General features: G+C 46.5%; 1 protein-coding gene across 1 annotated transcript; it reads left to right on the forward strand.

Moving 5' to 3' along the window:
* The first annotated feature begins 17,846 nt into the window (after nucleotides 1–17,846).
* Nucleotides 17,847–20,413, forward strand: LOC109734851 (hsp70-Hsp90 organizing protein). The gene is made up of 5 exons (XM_040386430.3): nucleotides 17,847–18,201; nucleotides 18,676–18,777; nucleotides 19,483–19,653; nucleotides 19,746–19,825; nucleotides 19,985–20,413. Exons 1-5 carry the CDS (start codon nucleotides 18,199–18,201, stop codon nucleotides 20,097–20,099), a joined length of 471 nt encoding a protein of 156 aa, XP_040242364.1. The 5' UTR covers nucleotides 17,847–18,198; the 3' UTR covers nucleotides 20,100–20,413.
* The last annotated feature ends 547 nt before the right edge of the window (nucleotides 20,414–20,960 follow it).

Genomic DNA, 20,960 nt, shown 5'->3' on the forward strand with positions numbered 1-20,960 from the left:
TATATTTCTTTGTTCATGATAATAGTCTATTATTCATGCTATAATTGTATTGTCCGGAAATCATAATACATGTGTGAATACATAGACCACAAAGTGTCCCTAGTAAGCCTCTAGTTGACTAGCTCGTTGATCAACAGATAGTCATGGTTTCCTGGCTATGGACATTGGATGTCATTGATAACGGGATCACATCATTAGGAGAATGATGTGATGGACAAGACCCAATCCTAAGCATAGCATAAAAGATCGTGTAGTTTCGTTTGCTAGAGCTTGTCCAATGTCAAGTATCTTTTCCTTAGACCATGAGATCGTGCAACTCCCGGATACCGTAGGAGTGCTTTGGGTGTGCCAAACGTCACAACGTAACTGGGTGACTATAAAGGTGCACTACGGGTATCTCCGAAAGTGTCTGTTGGGTTGGCACGGATCGAGACTGGGATTTGTCACTCCGTGTGACGGAGAGGTATCTCTGGGCCCGCTCGGTAATGCATCATCACAAAGAGCTCAATGTGACTAAGGCGTTAGTCACGGGATCATGCATTGCGGTACGAGTAAAGAGACTTGCCGGTAACGAGATTGAACAAGGTATTGGGATACCGACGATCGAATCTCGGGCAAGTAACATACCGATTGACAAAGGGAATTGCATACGGATTGATTGAATCCTCGACACCGTGGTTCATCCGATGAGATCATCGTGGAACATGTGGGAGCCAACATGGGTATCCAGATCCCGCTGTTGGTTATTGACCGGAGAGGCGTCTCGGTCATGTCTGCATGCCTCCCGAACCCGTAGGGTCTACACACTTAAGGTCCGGTGACGCTAGGGTTGTAGAGATATATGTATGCGGAAACCCGAAAGTTGTTCGGAGTCCCGGATGAGATCCCGGATGTCACGAGAGGTTCTAGAATGGTCCGGAGGTGAAGAATTATATATAGGAAGTCCAGTTTCGGCCACCGGGAAAGTTTCGGGGGTTATCGGTATTGTACCGGGACCACCGGAAGGGTCCCGGGGGTCCACCGGGTGGGGCCACCTGTCCCGGAGGGCCCCGTGGGCTGAAAGTGGAAGGGAACCAGCCCCTAGTGGGCTGGGGCGCCCCCCTTGGGCCTCCCCCCATGCGCCTAGGGTTGGGAACCCTAGGGGGGGAGTTCCCCCTTGCCTTGGGGGGCAAGGCAACCCCTTCCCCCCCTTGTGGCCGCCCCCCCCCCCCCCTTGAGATCTCATCTCTTGGGGCCGGCGCCCCCCAGGGGCCTATATAAAGGGGGGAGGGAGGGCAGAAAACAACAGCCTTGGGCGCCTCCCTCCTCCCCTGCAACACCTCTCTCTCTCGTAGTAGCTCGGCGAAGCCCTGCACGAGACCCGCTACATCCACCACCACGCCGTCGTGCTGCTGGATCTCCATCAACCTCTCCTTCCCCCTTGCTGGATCAAGGAGGAGGAGACGTCGCTGCACCGTACGTGTGTTGAACGCGGAGGTGCCATCCGTTCGGCACTCGGTCGTCGGTGATTTGGATCACGGCGAGTACGACTCCGTCATCCACGTTCATTGGAACGCTTCCGCTCGCGATCTACAAGGGTATGTAGATGCACTCCCTTCCCCTCGTTGCTAGTACACTCCATAGATGCATCTTGGTGAACGTAGGAAAATTTTAAAATTATGCTACGATTCCCAACAGTGGTATCAGAGCCAGGTCTATGCGTAGTTACTATGCACGAGTAGAACACAAAGCAGTTGTGGGTGTTGAGTTTGCCAATTCTTCTTGCCGCTACTAGTCGTTTCTTGTTTTGGCGGCATTGTAGGATGAAGCGGCCTAGACCGACCTTACACGTACGCTTACGTGAGACAGGTTCCACCGACTGACATGCACTAGTTGCATAAGGTGGCTAGCGGGTGTCTGTCTCTCCTACTTTAGTCGGAACAGATTCGATGAAAAGGGTCCTTATGAAGGGTAAATAGAAATTGGCAAATCACGTTGTGGTCATACGTAGGTAAGAAATCGTTCTTGCTAGAAACCTACAAACCACGTAAAAAACTTGCATCAACAATTAGAGGGCGTCTAACTTGTTTTTGCAGCAAGTGATATATGTGATATGATATGGCCAGAAGATGTGATGAATGATATATGTGATGTATGAGATTGATCATATTCTTGTAATAGGAATCACGACTTGCATGTCGATGAGTATGACAACCGGCAGGAGCCATAGGAGTTGTCTTTATTATTTTGTATGACCTGCGTGTCTTTGAATAACGCCATGTAAATTACTTTACTTTGTTGCTAAACGCGTTAGCCATAGAAGTAGAAGTAATCGTTGGCGTGACAACTTCATGAAGACACAATGATGGAGATCATGATGATGGAGATCATGGTGTCATGCCGGTGACAAAGATGATCATGGTGCCCCGAAGATCGAGATCAAAGGAGCATGATGATATTGGCCATATCATGTCACTATTTGATTGCATGTGATGTTTATCATGTTTTTGCATCTTATTTGCTTAGAACGACGGTAGCAAGTAGGATGATCCCTTATAATAATTTCAAGAAAGTGTTCACCCTAACTGTGCACCGTTGCGAAGGTTCGTTGTTTCGAAGCACCACGTGATGATCGGGTGTGATAGATTCTAACGTTCGAATACAACGGGTGTTGACGAGCCTAGCATGTACAGACATGGCCTCGGAACACACGCAATACACTTAGGTTCACTTGACGAGCCTAGCATGTACAGACATGGCCTCGGAACACGGAGGACCGAAAGGTCGAGCATGAGTCGTATAGAAGATACGATCAACATGGAGATGTTCACCGATCTTGACTAGTCCGTCTCACGTGATGATCGGACACGGCCTAGTCGAATTCGGATCATGTTTCACTTAGATGACTAGAGGGATGTCTATCTGAGTGGGAGTTCATTAAATAATTTGATTATATGAACTTAATTATCATGAACTTAGTCTAAATCTTTACACTATGTATTGTAGATCAAATGGCCCACGTTGTCCTCAATTTCAACGCGTTCCTAGATAAAACCAAGCTGAAAGATGATGGCAGCAACTATACGGACTGGGTCCGGAACCTGAGGATCATCCTCATAGCAGCCAAGTAAGATTATGTCTTAGAAGCACCGCTAGGTGAAGCACCAATCCCTGAGAACCAAGACGTTATGAACGCTTGGCAGCAGCGTGCTGATGATTACTCCCTCGTTCAGTGCGGCATGCTTTACAGCTTAGAACCGGGTCTCCAAAAGCGTTTTGAGAAACATGGAGCATATGAGATGTTCGAGGAGCTGAAACTGGTTTTCCAAGCTCATGCCCGGGTCGAGAGATATGATGTCTCCGACAAGTTCTTCAGCTGTAAAATGGAGGAGAACAGTTCTGTTAGTGAGCACATACTCAGAATGTCTGGGTTGCACAACCGCTTGTCTCAGCTGGGAGTTAATATCCCGGATGACGCGGTCATTGACAGAATCCTCCAGTCGCTTCCACCAAGCTACAAGAGCTTTGTGATGAACTACAATATGCAGGGGATGGAAAAGACCATTCCCGAGGTATATTCAATGCTGAAATCAGCTGAGGTAGAGATCAGAAAAGAACATCAAGTGTTGATGGTGAATAAAACCACTAAGTTCAAGAAGGGCAAGGGTAAGAAGAACTTCAAGAAGGACGGCAAGGGAGTTGCCGCGCCCGGTAAGCCGGTTGCCGGGAAGAAGTCAAAGAATGGACCCAAGCCCGAGACTGAGTGCTTTTATTGCAAGGGAAGTGGTCACTGGAAGCGGAACTGCCCCAAATACTTAGCAGACAAGAAGAAGGCCGGCAACACCCAAGGTATATGTGATATACTAGTAATTGATGTGTACCTTACCAGTACTCGTAGTAGCTCCTGGGTATTTGATACCGGTGCGGTTGCTCATATTTGTAACTCAAAACAGGAACTACGGAATAAACGGAGACTGGCAAAGGACGAGGTGACGATGCGCGTCGGGAATGGTTCCAAGGTCGATGTGATCGCCGTTGGCACGCTACCTCTGCATCTACCCACGGGATTAGTTTTAAACCTCAATAATTGTTATTTAGTGCCAGCTTTGAGCATGAACATTGTATCTGGATCTCGTTTAATTCGAGATGGCTACTCATTTAAATCTGAGAATAATGGTTGTTCTATTTATTTGAGAGATATGTTTTATGGTCATGCCCCGCTGGTCAATGGTTTATTTTTGATGAATCTCGAACGTGATGTTACACATGTTCATAGTGTGAATACCAAAAAATGTAAAGTTGATAACGATAGTCCCACATACTTGTGGCACTGCCGCCTTGGTCACATTGGTGTCAAGCGCATGAAGAAGCTCCATGCAGATGGACTTTTGGAGTCTCTTAATTACGAATCATTTGACACGTGCGAACCATGCCTCATGGGTAAGATGACCAAGACTCCGTTCTCCGGAACAATGGAGCGAGCAACCAACTTATTGGAAATCATACATACCGATGTGTGTGGTCCAATGAGTGTTGAGGCTCGCGGAGGATATCGTTATGTTCTCACTCTCACTGATGATTTAAGTAGATATGGGTATGTCTACCTAATGAAACACAAGTCTGAAACCTTTGAAAAGTTCAAGGAATTTCAGAGTGAGGTTGAGAATCAACGTGACAGGAAAATAAAATTCTTACGATCAGATCGTGGTGGAGAATATTTAAGTCACGAATTTGGTACACACTTAAGGAAATGTGGAATAGTTTCACAATTCACGCCGCCTGGAACACCTCAGAGAAATGGTGTGTCCGAACGTCGTAATCGCACTCTATTGGATATGGTGCGATCTATGATGTCTCTTACCGATTTACCGCTCTCATTTTGGGGTTATGCTTTAGAGACTGCCGCATTCACTTTAAATAGGGCTCCATCGAAATCCGTTGAGACGACACCGTATGAATTATGGTTTGGGAAGAAACCTAAGCTGTCGTTTCTAAAAGTTTGGGGATGCGATGCTTATGTCAAGAAACTTCAACCTGAAAAGCTCGAACCCAAATCGGAAAAATGCGTCTTCATAGGGTACCCTAAGGAAACTATTGGGTATACCTTCTACCTCAGATCCGAAGGCAAGATATTCGTTGCCAAGAACGGGTCCTTTCTAGAGAAGGAGTTTCTCTCGAAAGAATTGAGTGGGAGGAAAGTGGAACTTGATGAGGTGATAGTCACCCCTTCTGAACCGGAAAGTAGCGCAGCGCGGGAAAATGTTCCTGTGGTGCCTACACCAACTGGGGAGGAAGTTAATGATGATGATCATGAAGCTTCAGATCAAGTTGCTGAACTTCGTAGGTCCACAAGGACACGTTCCGCACCAGAGTGGTACGGCAACCCTGTCCTGGAAATCATGTTGTTAGACAACGGTGAACCTTCGAACTATGAAGAAGCGATGGCGGGCCCGGATTCCGACAAATGGCTAGAAGCCATGAAATCCGAGATAGAATCCATGTATGAAAACAAAGTATGGACTTTGACTGACTTGCCCGATGAGCGACGAGCCATAGAAAACAAATGGATCTTTAAGAAGAAGACGGACGCAGATGGTAATGTGACCATCTACAAAGCTCGACTTGTCGCTAAGGGTTATCGACAAGTTCAAGGGGTTGACTACGATGAGACTTTCTCACCCGTAGCGAAGCTGAAGTCCGTCCGAATCATGTTAGCAATTGCCGCATACTATGATTATGAGATATGGCAGATGGACGTCAAAACGGCATTCCTTAACGGCTTCCTTAAGGAAGAGTTGTATATGATGCAGCCGGAAGGTTTTGTCGATCCTAAGAATGCTAACAAAGTATGCAAGCTCCAACGCTCAATCTATGGGCTGGTGCAAGCATCTCGGAGTTGGAACATTCGCTTTGATGAGATGATCAAAGCGTTTGGGTTTACACAGACTTATGGAGAAGCCTGTGTTTACAAGAAAGTGAGTGGGAGCTCTGTAGCATTTCTCATATTATATGTGGATGACATACTATTGATGGGAAATGATATAGAATTCTTGGAAAGTATAAAGGCCTATTTGAATAAGTGTTTTTCAATGAAGGACCTTGGAGAAGCTGCTTATATATTAGGCATCAAGATCTATAGAGATAGATCAAGACGCCTCATTGGTCTTTCACAGAGTACATACCTTGACAAGATATTGAAGAAGTTCAGTATGGATCAGTCCAAGAAGGGGTTCTTGCCTGTATTGCAAGGTGTGCAATTGAGCACGGCTCAATGCCCGACCACGGCAGAAGATATAGAACAGATGAGTGTCATCCCCTATGCCTCGGCCATAGGGTCTATTATGTATGCCATGCTGTGTACTAGACCTGATATAAACCTTGCCGTAAGTTTGGTAGGAAGGTACCAAAGTAATCCCGGCAAGGAACACTGGACAGCGGTCAAGAATATCCTGAAGTACCTGAAGAGGACTAAGGATGTGTTTCTCGTTTATGGAGGTGACGAAGAGCTCGTCGTAAAGGGTTACGTCGACGCTAGCTTCGACACAGATCTGGATGACTCGAAGTCTCAGACCGGATACGTGTATATTTTGAAGAGAGGAGCAGTAAGCTGGTGCAGTTGCAAGCAAAGCGTCGTGGCGGGATCTACATGTGAAGCGGAGTACATGGCAGCCTCAGAGGCAGCACAGGAAGCAGTCTGGATGAAGGAGTTCATTACCGACCTAGGGGTGATTCCCAATGCGTCGGGCCCAATGACTCTCTTCTGTGACAACACTGGAGCTATTGCCCTTGCGAAGGAGCCCAGGTTTCACAGGAAGACCAGGCACATCAAGCGTCACTTCAACTCCATTCGTGAAAGTGTTCAAAATGGAGACATAGATATTTGTAAAGTACATACGGACCTGAATGTAGCAGATCCGTTGACTAAACCTCTCCCTAGAGCAAAACATGATCAACACTAGGACGCAATGGGTGGTCGATTCATCACAATGTAACTAGATTATTGACTCTAGTGCAAGTGGGAGACTGTTGGAAATATGCCCTAGAGGCAATAATAAATGGTTATTATTATATTTCTTTGTTCATGATAATAGTCTATTATTCATGCTATAATTGTATTGTCCGGAAATCGTAATACATGTGTGAATACATAGACCACAAAGTGTCCCTAGTAAGCCTCTAGTTGACTAGCTCGTTGATCAACAGATAGTCATGGTTTCCTGGCTATGGACATTGGATGTCATTGATAACGGGATCACATCATTAGGAGAATGATGTGATGGACAAGACCCAATCCTAAGCATAGCATAAAAGATCGTGTAGTTTCGTTTGCTAGAGCTTGTCCAATGTCAAGTATCTTTTCCTTAGACCATGAGATCGTGCAACTCCCGGATACCATAGGAGTGCTTTGGGTGTGCCAAACGTCACAACGTAATTGGGTGACTATAAAGGTGCACTACGGGTATCTCCGAAAGTGTCTGTTGGGTTGGCACGGATCGAGACTGGGATTTGTCACTCCGTGTGACGGAGAGGTATCTCTGGGCCCACTCGGTAATGCATCATCACAATGAGCTCAATGTGACTAAGGCGTTAGTCACGGGATCATGCATTGCGGTACGAGTAAAGAGACTTGCCGGTAACGAGATTGAACAAGGTATTGGGATACCGACGATCGAATCTCGGGCAAGTAACATACCGATTGACAAAGGGAATTGCATACAGATTGATTGAATCCTCGACACCGTGGTTCATCCGATGAGATCATCGTGGAACATGTGGGAGCCAACATGGGTATCCAGATCCCGCTGTTGGTTATTGACCGGAGAGGCGTCTCGGTCATGTCTGCATGCCTCCCGAACCCGTAGGGTCTACACACTTAAGGTCCGGTGACGCTAGGGTTGTAGAGATATATGTATGCGGAAACCCGAAAGTTGTTCGGAGTCCCGGATGAGATCCCGGACGTCACGAGAGGTTCCGGAATGGTCCGGAGGTGAAGAATTATATATAGGAAGTCCAGTTTCGGCCACCGAGAAAGTTTCGGGGGTTATCGGTATTGTACCGGGACCACCGGAAGGGTCCCGGGGGTCCACCGGGTGGGGCCACCTGTCCCGGAGGGCCCCGTGGGCTGAAAGTGGAAGGGAACCAGCCCCTAGTGGGCTGGGGCGCCCCCCTTGGGCCTCCCCCCATGCGCCTAGGGTTGGGAACCCTAGGGGGGAGTTCCCCCTTGCCTTGGGGGGCAAGGCAACCCCTTCCCCCCCTTGTGGCCGCCGCCCCCCTTGAGATCTCATCTCTTGGGGCCGGCGCCCCCCCAGGGGCCTATATAAAGGGGGGAGGGAGGGCAGAAAACAACAGCCTTGGGCGCCTCCCTCCTCCCCTGCAACACCTCTCTCTCTCTCGTAGTAGCTCGGCGAAGCCCTGCACGAGACCCGCTACATCCACCACCACGCCGTCGTGCTGCTGGATCTCCATCAACCTCTCCTTCCCCCTTGCTGGATCAAGAAGGAGGAGACGTCGCTGCACCGTACGTGTGTTGAACGCGGAGGTGCCGTCCGTTCGGCACTCGGTCATCGGTGATTTGGATCACGGCGAGTACGACTCCGTCATCCACGTTCATTGGAACGCTTCCGCTCGCGATCTACAAGGGTATGTAGATGCACTCCCTTCCCCTCGTTGCTAGTACACTCCATAGATGCATCTTGGTGAACGTAGGAAAATTTTAAAAGTATGCTACGATTCCCAACACCGGTAAGGTGATGATACCCAGCACACCTGGCGGGAGGACCTATTGCTATAAGTTTTCCCTTTTAGCAAGGTTAGCTGTTGTTCAATGAGGAAATTGTAAGACTTATTCTATAAGTTGTTCCTGATGGATCCTTTTTGTTTCCAAAGTCTGATCTTCACCTGTTGACCATGTCAATGCTATCTCGAAGCATGTCTATGGTACTCCGATTTTCAACAGGAACATTTGAAGCCCAATGCTAAATGTTTCCTGCTCAATTATCCAAACACCGTTGTATGGGTAATGCCATGAAATTTCTCTCCCCTACCTAAAGAGTTTTCTACATTATATCCTGTCATGAATATCATACTCAGCTTGTCCTTGGGAAGGATATAACCTTGAAATATGTGTTTAAACACATTTTCCTTTCCATTCTTCTGTTTAATCTGATAATCATATTTTCCTTTCCATTGTGTGGTTTAACCTTTCTAGTGAACTATATGATCTAAGCAGTAATATTCTCCTGCTTATGTAAACACCTCGGTGTACAACTCTGTCAGTAAGACCCTGTTATTATTGTTGGTGACATTTCGGTAACCACCGATGGACGAGAACTTTGCCTAATGGTCCGCCTCGTTTCAACGAGCAGGAAAATGGTTCTCTTCGTCCCTCGCCCTTGGTACCGACGATGTTGCTGACATATAACTGACAGGCTACCCTCTGACATGCCTTGCTATCATGATCGTGCAAGATATCACCGCCCTTCCTATTTTAACCCACATGGTGGGCCCATAACCCACAGTTCCACAGGATCGAAACCTGACTCTCCTGTGCACCCCCTGTTCCCAAATTTATTCATCGCGCGTGGCCTCGTATGTAATTCACGGGCCACCGTCCCAAGTGATCAATTCTGGTATCGGACACAATACTTATTCCCGTTGCTCTGAACCCCTTTTCACTCTGTTTCAGGCAATGAACGATTGCCTATCCGCTCGAAACTTCTTATTGCACTGTCCTACTCTGCTCTCGATATGTTTCATTTGTTCAACTCGAGAGATACTCATATGTTCATTCTTGGGATAACCCCCCAGATGATTTTCCCTTATAACATCCTATCGTTGAAGAGCTGCCCCTTACCTATTCGTAAGTACGATGGAGTTCCCCGAAGAAAGGACGACAACATCATCATGATGCATAGGAATAAAGAATTGAAGACATCAATGAAAGGGATTAACTTCTTCGAGAAGATCCGTTATAATTTCGTAACCAGAACTTTCCCCCTTACCCACCTCCTAAATCTCGGGACGAGCTTTCTTGTAGTGGAGGAGAATTGTGACGCCCGGATAATTAAGCTACAGTAATCCCTCGTTAACGATGCCACGTCACCCCGTTACTGTTGATAAACTCTCGATGGTTCAGAACCGAAACAAATTCAAAATTTAAATAAAAGCAAACAACAAAAGATTTCAGATGTTAAAACTAAAATGTTCGGATCGTGACAAATATTGTGTAGGTAGTTATGGTGAAGAAACAACATTTTTATAAAAAGTTTAAATGCACTTAAATGATTAAAACAGTAGGTAAAACTATTAAATAAATGCCTTTGATATTTTATAAAATCATAAACTATTTTATCTTGAGGTAAAACTTTTTAGGGTAGTGGGTTGTTTTGGAACACTAATTTGGAGCTATTGTCATGTTTTACTGAACTAAGAATAAAGTGTAACTAAAATAAAACAGAAAAGGAAAAAGAACTAAAACTAAAACAAACAAAAAAAGAAAAGGAAAAACAACTGCCCCCCCTGACTGGGCCTTGGCCCAGTTGGCCGTGTGGCCGAGCGGCCTGCCGGCCCAACCCCCCCGCGCCCCTGGCCTACTAGGCCCCCCACCAGTAAACCCTAGCCGTAACCCCCCACTTCCCCACTCCCTCGTCTCCCTCCTGGCGCCGCCCCCCCTCCCGCACGCACGCGACACACACACACCATCGCCGCCACCCTGGGCTCTGGAGCACCCGCTCTCGAGCCCCGCACCATCCGGCGACCCGGCGGCCGTGGATGAGCCGCCCGCCGGCGACGACCTCCGCCACCTCGCCTCCCCGCGTCGGCCTCGACAACCCCGGCACGAGCCACCACCCGTGGCCCCATCACCGGACCGCCGCCGCCCGGAGCTGACCTCGCCTGACGCTGCCCCGCCGTCGCCGCGTCCCCGTCCTCCTCCCCGCCGGACTGCGTCCGCCTCCCCGACACGGCGACGACGCCTCGTCCCCATCCTCCTCCACAACGGTCGCCCCCGAGCCTCGCCGCCCCGCTTCTCTCCAACGCCGGTGAGGCCACCTCCGGCCTCCAGTCCCTTCTCCCTTCCCCGCGCCGTACCCGCCCGCTGCCCGCCTCGCATCGCCCCACCGCGCCTGTTCCGGTAGCCGCCCGTGCCGCCGCGGATGTCGACTCCGCCGTCGACGCCGGCCAAGTCCGGCCGCCCCGGGACCACCGGTCGACGTGGTCGACCCCTAGCTACCCATCGGTCCCCTTCGCGCATCGAACCGACGCCCGTAGCGCAAGCCTCGGCGGGTTCCCGCGTTGCTGCCGTCGCCGGCGCACTGTAACTCCTCGCCGGCGTTAACCACGATGACGTGGACGTCATTAACCCCCCTAACCAAATCCCTAACAGCCACTGACATCGGACCCCACAGTCCTAATTAATCTCATCGGTTTTGTTTAAAAGTCTGTTAAACAAATCACTCAATGACACTCGGGCCCCACTGGGCCCTTTGACCAGTCAAACTACTGACTAGGACTAGCCCAGTCAATGGTAGGTGGGACCCCGTGGCCCACTTTGACCAGTCAACAGGGACCAGTCAACTGCTGACTGAGCAGTCAACTGGGACCCACTGTCATCCTCACATACAAATAGCTGGGTACACTCTCTGTGTACCCGTAGCAATTTAACATTTAATTTCGAATTAAAACAATTTAGAAAATGTTTTAAAACTTTAAATATTAATAATAAATAATAAAAATAATAAATTAAATTAATAAAAATAAATAATTAAAATAATAATAAATAAATAAATAATAAAGATAATTAATTAAGATAATTAATTAACTTAATTAATCCTGTTAAGTTAAACTTAATTAACCTAATAACTAGTTAACCTAATTAATCACTGTTAATTAGCTAAACAGTCCCTGACAGGTGGGACCCATCTGTCAGGTTGACCAGGTCAACGGTCAATGTTGACTGCTGATGTCAGCATGACATCATGCTAATGTCATAAATCCAAATTTCGAATTAAATTAAATAATTAATTAAATTCCAGAAATTAATAAAATCTTTAGAAAATCATATCTTTTAATCCGTAACTCGGATTAAAATATTTTCAACATGAAAGTTGCTCAGAATGACGAGACGAATTCGGATACGCAGTCCGTTCATCCACCACACCTCCCTAACCTATCGAACTTGCAACTTGCCCCCTCCGGTCCGTCTGTCCGAAAACGCGAAACATCGGGAATACTTTCCCGGATGTTCCCCCCTTCGCCGGTACCACCTACTGTCGCGTTAGGACACCCCCTAGCACTGCTCATTGTCATGTCACGCATCGTCATGCTTATGTTTGCATTATATTTACTGTTTCCTCCCCCTCTTCTCTCCGGTAGACTACGAGACCGACACTGCTGCTGCCCAGTTCGACTATGGAGTTGACGACCCCTCCTACTTGCCAGAGCAACCAGGCAAGCCCCCCCCCCTTGATCACCAGATATCGCCTATTCTTCTCTATACTGCTTGCATTAGAGTAGTGTAGCATGTTACTGCTTTCCGATATCCTATCCTGATGCATAGCCTATCCTTGCTACTACTGTTGTTACCTTTACCTGCAATCCTACATGCTTAGTATAGGATGCTAGTTTTCCATCAGTGGCCCTACATTCTTGTCCGTCTGCTGTGCTATACTATCGGGCCGTGATCACTTGGGCGGTGATCACGGGTATATACTTATATACTATATACATGACACATGTGGTGGCTAAAGTCGGGTCGGCTCGTAGGAGTACCCGCAAGTGGATCTTTGTGGCGGAGCGACAGGGCAGGTTGAGACCGCCTAGGTGAGAGGTGGGCCTGGCCCTGGTCGGCGTTCGCGGATACTTAACACGCTTAACGAGATCTTGGTATTTGATCTGAGTCTGGCCATTTGGTCTATACGCACTAGCCATCTACGCGGGAGTAGTTATGGGTATCCCGGCGTCGTGGTATCAGCCGAAGCCTTCTTGACGTCAGCGACTGAGTGGCGCGCGCCGGATTGGACTGGAACGCCACTAGGCTAGGTCTGCTTCCGGCTGCGTACGCAACGTGCAGGTGTGCATAGGGCGATGGGCCCAGACCCCTGCGCGCTTAGGATTAGACCGGCGTGCTGACCGCTCTGTTGTGCTTAGGTGGGGCTGCGACGCGTTGATCTTGCGAGGCCGGGCATGACCCAGAAAAGTGTGTCCGGCCAAATAGGATCGAGCGTGTTGGGTTATGTGGTGCACCCCTGCAAGGAAGTTTATCTATTCGAATAGTCGTGTCCCTCGCTAAAAGGACGACCCGGAGTTGTACCTTGACCTTATGACAACTAGAACTGGATACTGAATAAAATACACCCTTCCAAGTGCCAGATACAACCCGGTGATCGCTCTCTAACAGGGCGACGAGGAGGGGATCGCCGGGTAGGATTATGCTATGTGATGCTACTTGGAGGACTTCAATCTTCTCTCTTCTACATGCTGCAAGATGGAGGCTGCCAGAAGCGTAGTCTTCGACAGGATTAGCTATCCCCCTCTTATTCTGGCATTCTGCAGTTCAGTCCACTGATATGGCCCTTTACACATATACACATGCATATGTAGTGTAGCTCCTTGCTTGCGAGTACTTTGGATGAGTACTCACGGTTGCTTTTCTCCCTCTTTTCCCCTTTCTATACCTGATTGTCGCAACCAGATGCTGGAGTCCAGGAGCTAGAGATCCCGAGGATGATTCTACATGGAGTTCGGCTTCGAGGAGTAGTTAGGAGGTCCCGGGCAGGAGGCCTTGCCTTTTCGATCGTTGCTACTTTGTGCTAGCCTTCTTAAGGAAAACTTGTTTAACTTATGTCTGTACTCAGATATTGTTGCTTCCGCTGACTCGTCTGTGATCGAGCACTTGTATTCGAGCCCTCGAGGCCCCTGGCTTGTATTATAATGCTTGTATGACTTATTTTTGTTTTAGAGTTGTGTTGTGATATCTTCCCGTGAGTCCCTGATCTTGATCGTACACATTTGCGTGCATGATTAGTGTACGGTCAAATCGGGGGCGTCACAGATGTAGTTAATTTCATAGCTGAACTATCATGTATAGCAAAGAACAGTGTAGTAATAAAGATTGTTGCTTTCCTAGCTGTGGCTTCACTTTTTCTCTGCTCTGCTCATCTTATCATGTGTATATTATTTGCAGATTTGGGTGCAGCCAGAATGTCCAACGCAAGATCTGGCATCCGTGTTCCGCCAACTAAGGTTTGTGAACCTTGTTAAACTTCCTGAAGGGTATGATCTCACCTGGACAATGTTTATTCTTGAAGCTGCACCCTTATTGAAGGAGCTATACATGACAGTATGTGCTTTCCTAAAGTTCTCTTTTAGCCACATGTGCTTAATATTAGTTTTTCATGGTTTTCTTACCAGGTATATATGTCTAAAGACAGTTTATTTTTATCTTTGTCCTATTGCTGAGATGCAGGTCTGGGATGATTTGTGTTCAATGGAAATGGATGAGGAGAAGAGAAAAAAGGAATCGTATAGTGAGAACAAGGGTGTAGAGTGGAGCGCGGCTGCAGCTGATTTCCAACACCACAGTTTGGTCACACTCGTCATCTTTGGGTTTGAATCTGAAGATTATGCTGTTAATTATGTCAGACGTGTTATGGTGGCGGCGGTCAATCTAGAGGATGTGTTCCTCTATAGTAGGTTGGAGTTGGAGTGTGGCGACTGCCAGGACAAGAAGCCCACCAGGTTCGCTTGGACTAAAAGGCAGAAGATTTCACTGAAGAAGAGAATCGCCGCGGGGGTTGAGTCGTTTGCCATAATCCACTCCAACAAGACGATAAGGGCTGGCCATCAAGCAAAAAAGCTTTACCCAGAGTGCTCACACTTTGACGCAAAAAGTGGTTGATTTAACAGTGAACTGTATTATCAACAGTGGTTGCTTTGAACTTTTGGAAGTGTTTGTTAGTACTTTGGTTATTAACAGTTCTCATTTTATTTTTGTCCGTCTGAACTGCATTATCTGTTTTGTTATGATGAAAGGATGAGGAGTACTGGATGATTGAATTCTTATAAAGTTAGAGGAAACATTTTGGCCATGAATGTGTCATTGGTAGTTTCAAAACAAGAAACATGAATAGCATGACTTATCTAGCTAAACTACTGTATTTACAATGACTAGTAGAAGGCCCACAATGCATAAGAATGAATTTGTCTTCATAAAATTTATCCATCTGAATAGTCTGGACTACCTTAAATACATACCATATATGAAGGAGACAATAATCCTAGACGCACGGACCCTTACGAGAGTTTTAGAAAATCTCCTTCTAACTAATCTTTCTCCCCCTGATTTTCAGCTAGGGTTGTCCCATCCTTCCCTGATCTTAAATCCTGTTGGTCCACAGTCGATAGTCCGTTGAACCCGTAAAAGAACTTCCCGTAGATGTAGCATTACTCTGGAGGAGAAATATGGTTGTCCAGACTATCCGACTGTTATCACCAACACGTGGTCTTAACACAAAACCCCCCACCACACGATGCACTCTCTTTTTTCTGCCGGGCCCTCCCCTTACTACTCGTTTTCCTGCCATAGCGAGACATTTCTTTTTTTGTTGGAACCCCTTTCCTTTAAAAACATGTCTAACATGTAACATTAGGATCGTCGTGCATGTCATGTGACTTTTTTTATGGTAGATAACTTTTCTTCTTCCTACTATCTCTGCCATTGAAGCCCCCTTCTCCAATAAAAAATAATACATTTTTAATAGAAGGATAAACATATTGCGCCATAAAGCAAATGCAATCAGTGCATGTCATGTGACCTTGTCGTCTTTTATGGTAGATAACTTTTCTTCTACTCACTATCTCTGCCTTGGACCCCCCCTTCTCTAATAAAAAATAATACATTTTTCATAGCAGGATAAACGTATTGCGCCATGAAGCAAGTGCAATCAGTACATGCACACCGATATGTTCTCTGTATCAAAAATTTACTGGATTTTTTTTTGCAAAATCCATCATATCTCCACATCTCGACTCAATTTTTTCAGATTCGTCTCGACTAATATTACAACCACTACCGTGACATCTCGTCCTTCTTGAATCCTTGTCGATAGCTACCGTCTTGTCCTCCTCAAATCCTTGTCGCTAGCAATCTTGGCATTGCACGGTCGTAATGGTCGCTGCTAAGAATTATGACGCACACAGCAGGTCTTGTGGTGGTGTGTCTGATACAACTGCAGAGTGTCCATTTGTGTTTGTGCTTCTGTTAGGCAAGTCTGGTCAGTATGCATGTAAGATGTAGTCAATTTCATAGCTGAACTATCATGTATAGCACAGAACAGTGTAGTAATAAAGATTGTTGCTTTCCTAGCTGTGGCTTCACTTTTTCTCTGCTCTGCTCATCTTATCATGTGTATATTATTTGCTTATTTGGGTGCAGCCAGAATGTCCAACGCAAGATCTGGCATCTGTGTTCCGCCAACTAAGGTTTGTGAACCTTGTTAAACTTCCTGAAGGGTATGATCTCACCTGGACAATGTTTATTCTTGAAGCTGCACCCTTACTGAAGGAGCTATACATGACAGTATGTGCTTTCCTAAAGTTCTCTTTTAGCCACATGTGCTTAATATTAGTTTTTCATGGTTTTCTTACCAGGTATATATGTCTATAGACAGTTTATTTTTATCTTTGTCCTATTGCTGAGATGCAGGTCTGGGATGATTTGTGTTCAATGGAAATGGATGAGGAGAAGAGAAAAAAGGAATCGTATAGTGAGAACAAGGGTGTAGAGTGGAGCGCGGCTGCAGCTGATTTCCAACACCACAGTTTGGTCACACTCGTCATCTTTGGGTTTGAATCTGAAGATTATGTTGTTAATTATGTCAGACGTGTTATGGTGGCGGCGGTCAATCTAGAGGATGTGTTCCTCTATAGTAGGTTGGAGTTGGAGTGTGGCGACTGCCAGGACAAGAAGCCCACCAGGTTCGCCTGGACTAAAAGGCAGAAGATTTCACCGAAGAAGAGAATCACTGCGGGGGTTGAGTCGTTTGCCATAATCCACTCCAACAAGACGATAAGGGCTGGCCATCAAGCAAAAAAGCTTTACCCAGAGTGCTCACACTTTGACGCAAAAAGTGGTTGATTTAACAGTGAACTGTATTATCAACAGTGGTTGCTTTGAACTTTTGGAAGTGTTTGTTAGTACTCTGGTTATTAACGGTTCTCATTTTATTTTTGTCCGTCTGAACTGCATTATTTGTTCTGTTATGATGAAAGGATGATGAGTACTGAATGATTGAATCATTATAAAGTTAGAGGAAACATTTTGGCCATGAATGTGTCATTGGTAGTTTCAAAACAAGAAACATGAATAGCATGACTTATCTTGCTAAACTACTGTATTTACAATGAAAATGCAGACCGGGAGCAGCACCAGGCCACCTCTGAAAACATGGAAGCAGAACAAATATACCTGTTGGGTATAAAAAAAACTATAGAAGAAGCATGCAATTACAGATAACTGTTGAACACCATGCTATTTCTCCCATGTGATTCTTGAATTTCGTCTGCACGATGCATCACATTATGACACTAATAACAGTTTGTGATCCTTGTGTACAACAGTTCGTTTTCACTGATCAAGTTAGAAGCATTGCCTCTCTAAACTCTCTGATCAAGTTAGAAGTACTATTATTTTTTGAGACAAAGTAGTCTTTAATTAGATTAGAGAGATTTGGGAGACATAGTGGCGCCCTGGGCCAAGTACGGACCTAGGTGGGCTATTGATTTGCACGCAAAGGCCCAGCTGCTGCCCAAGGCCTGCAATCCCGCACATCGCTGCTGATTCAGGGAAGCCGCACAGCCTGGCCACACCCGACCCGAGACCTAAATCGCCGCCACCGTTCCTCGCCACTGCGGCGACCGCCGTTCTCCTCCCCCTCCCACCCCGCATCGGAGAGGAAGATCGCCGCGCCAGCGCCACCATACCCGACCCTCGACTCCACCACTCTCGGCGGTGTGTGCTAGTCTAGTCTGTCTCCACCCCGACGAATTTGCTTCGCCTGATAGCGATTAGGCTGCAATGGGTAGATGATTAATTTTTGAAGCCCAGCTCATCGTTAATAACAGGCCGAAAGCCCAGAAACCCAGCAGCAGTGTGCAACGAGACGATCAGATTGTTCTCTTTTACCATCGTCTCGGACAAGGCAACAGAGAGCAGGCAGAAGGATGGTGAGTTTACTTCATCCCCCAGTTCACTTTCGGGTTCCGTCTCTGCTGGTTTGGGGTCCGCTTCTTCGCCATTCACGGCTGGAAGTTGGTTCCATCCCCTTCCGCCCAAACGCATGTGTCTTGCCCAAAATTGTCCAATGTTTGCTTAACGGGCCGGCCTTTGATGGATGTCTCAAGCCAAATGCGAGTTTTGCAGCACCTTTTAGGCTAATTCTTCGAGGCACTAGTGTCTAAAGACCCAGTTTGCAGCGTATATATTTTCAGATGTCGCGCTTCCTTCTCTCTCTGTTTCTGAAAAAAAAAACAGGCGAGTTGATATTTTTGTGTTTCAACTGTGCATGACTTGGTCAAGTTCAGAGAATCGATCTGCGTACTGTCAGTCTGCTTTCTCAGTTAACCTTTTCAATCTTCATGAACCTTGTACGTTTTGCATCTTTATTTTGCGTGGCTTAACTAATATTGTCCATGATTTAGGATGAGCAAGATGATAAAAGTACAAAGGCTGAGCTGAAACTATGTGGTGACATAGCTGTTAAGAGGAAGAATTACCGTGGCGCGTCAGCATTCTACAGCGAGGTCAGTATTGATGTGAAGAAAGTGTGCACGCGAGGAATACTCGATCTTTGTAGCATTACTTGTTGACCTGAGCTATATGGTTGTTTAATCTATCTCTTTTGTGTTATTTCCTATAACTGCCGTTGTTAACAAAAATAAGGTGGGAAGTAAAAACAGTAGTATTTGTTTGTTTGGATTTATGCTACTTAAAATATGCATGTGCGCAAAACTTTTTTCACCTTTCCTGCAATAAACATACATTTCTACTTATGTTGTACAGAGGGAGTATTTTATTATATGTTTTGATATTGTTGACAGGACTTCCACCATTTAAATTATTTCAGTTGATAATCTGTCCAACTATAAGCCAAATATCTATCTGTACTGCTACTCCGGACGAATTTGAGATGTGTTGTACATTCGTGTTGTCTGTAAACCTTTGACAGCCATTAAGGCACTAGCTCTGGCAACAGTACAAACAAATATGGCTTCAGCAGCCCTCTCTTATTTGAAAAGAATAAAGCTTCAGCAGTCATAGGTCCAGAGGTTTGAGAAACCTCAGTTCTCATGTTCATACTGATACCAACTTGAAGCATCACTAAATAAACCTGTTTGTCATTGCTGATATACTTGGAATCATTATTGTCTTGTTAACCTGTATGTTATTGCTGATATGCTTGGAATCAGTATTGTCTTGTTAACCTGTATGTTATTGCTGATATGCAGGCAATTGAGCTGGACCCTAATGATGCGACGCTGTACGCAAACAGGAGCCTTTGCTACCTGCAAATGACTGAAGCAGATAAGGCTTTGCGTGATGCTAACACCTGCATAAAACTGCGTCCTGAATGGTTAAAAGGTTACTACAGGAAAGGATCTGCTCTTATGTCGCTCAAGGTGAGAATCCTAGCTAGTTTTCCTGACTTGCACTTGTGTGTGTGTATGTCACCACCTCCACTCGTATAATCTGCCTAGCTGTCCATCTTTAGGAGTACAAAGAAGCATGTGATGCGTTCGAAGCCGGACTGAAACTGGACCCTGGAAACACCGAGTTGGAGAAAGTATTCCAGTAAGCTCCTAAATTATGTTTCAGCCTTTTCTAATAAGAAGGAAACTCCAACTCCTCCGTTGTTTCTTGAATTGAGATGCTTGTGTTTGTGAGGGTAAATTACATTCTATGCCTAGATTGAAGGGCTGAAAACAGTTTTGTTTTGTTTCCTGGTTGCAGGGAGGCAGTTGAGGCGATGAAAAAGGATGACTTGGCCAGAAAAAGAGAAAATGCTTCAAGCCATCCAGCTAGAGAAAAACAGGCACGCAAGGGGCGCGGCCGCAACACCCACTGAGCTGCTGCAACAACGTACGCGGGCGATTGTGCTAAGCCAGCCACCGCCTGCATCCCTATGGGATTTCACTGAATTTCCCGTTTTGTACACAATATTTAGTAAAACGTACACTGTAGCTGTGAGATTGGTTTTTGAATTGCGCCGTTTACAGCTTGGTTCTGTTTTATATCACCAAACCGTATGTAACTTGGTTCAGTTTTATCACCAAAATTGGCAGCTATCTGTCAGCCTAGCTATCACCAAATTTATGTATGATCTTACGGTTCATGATGTGCTGGAGCTCTCAGAAATCAGAACGTTTGTACGATGCATCACACTATGACACTATCAGTTTGTGATCTTGTGTGCAACAGTTCGTTTTCACTGATCAAGTTAGAAGCATTGCCTCTCTATACTCACAAGCCCGGCATCAATCGGAATATCAGATGACACTAGAAAAAAAAAGACCTCACTATCCTTGGCCAGCTCCTTGTCGACGTCGAGGTCGGAGCCCGAGTGGCTGCCGGAGCTCGACATCGCGCTGGATTCGATCGGAATCGGAGAGGGAAGAGGAGAGGACAGAGCGAGAGAGCTATGGTTTGGAGAGGGGACGAATTGGGATTTTTCGTGGGGACGGCGTGGGGTCGGTGGTGGGCCGGGCTGACATGACGGATGCGCCTGTGCGTGCCCGGACAGCCCGGGCGTTTGAGGTCGGTTTGAAGCGCCCTGGTGGGTTGGTTTTCTTTTTATTGGTCAATGACCGGTCTGCACGCCGCGCCCATGTTTGCGTCATACGATGCCCATGGTGCATTCACCTCCGCCTCGTCGCGTCAACGGAAGGGTTGCGTGTCCGCCGCCGTGTTCAGACGTGAGACGGACCGC

This window comes from Aegilops tauschii, chromosome 4 (assembly GCF_002575655.3).
Source record: "Aegilops tauschii subsp. strangulata cultivar AL8/78 chromosome 4, Aet v6.0, whole genome shotgun sequence".
Taxonomy (NCBI): Eukaryota; Viridiplantae; Streptophyta; class Magnoliopsida; order Poales; family Poaceae; genus Aegilops; species Aegilops tauschii.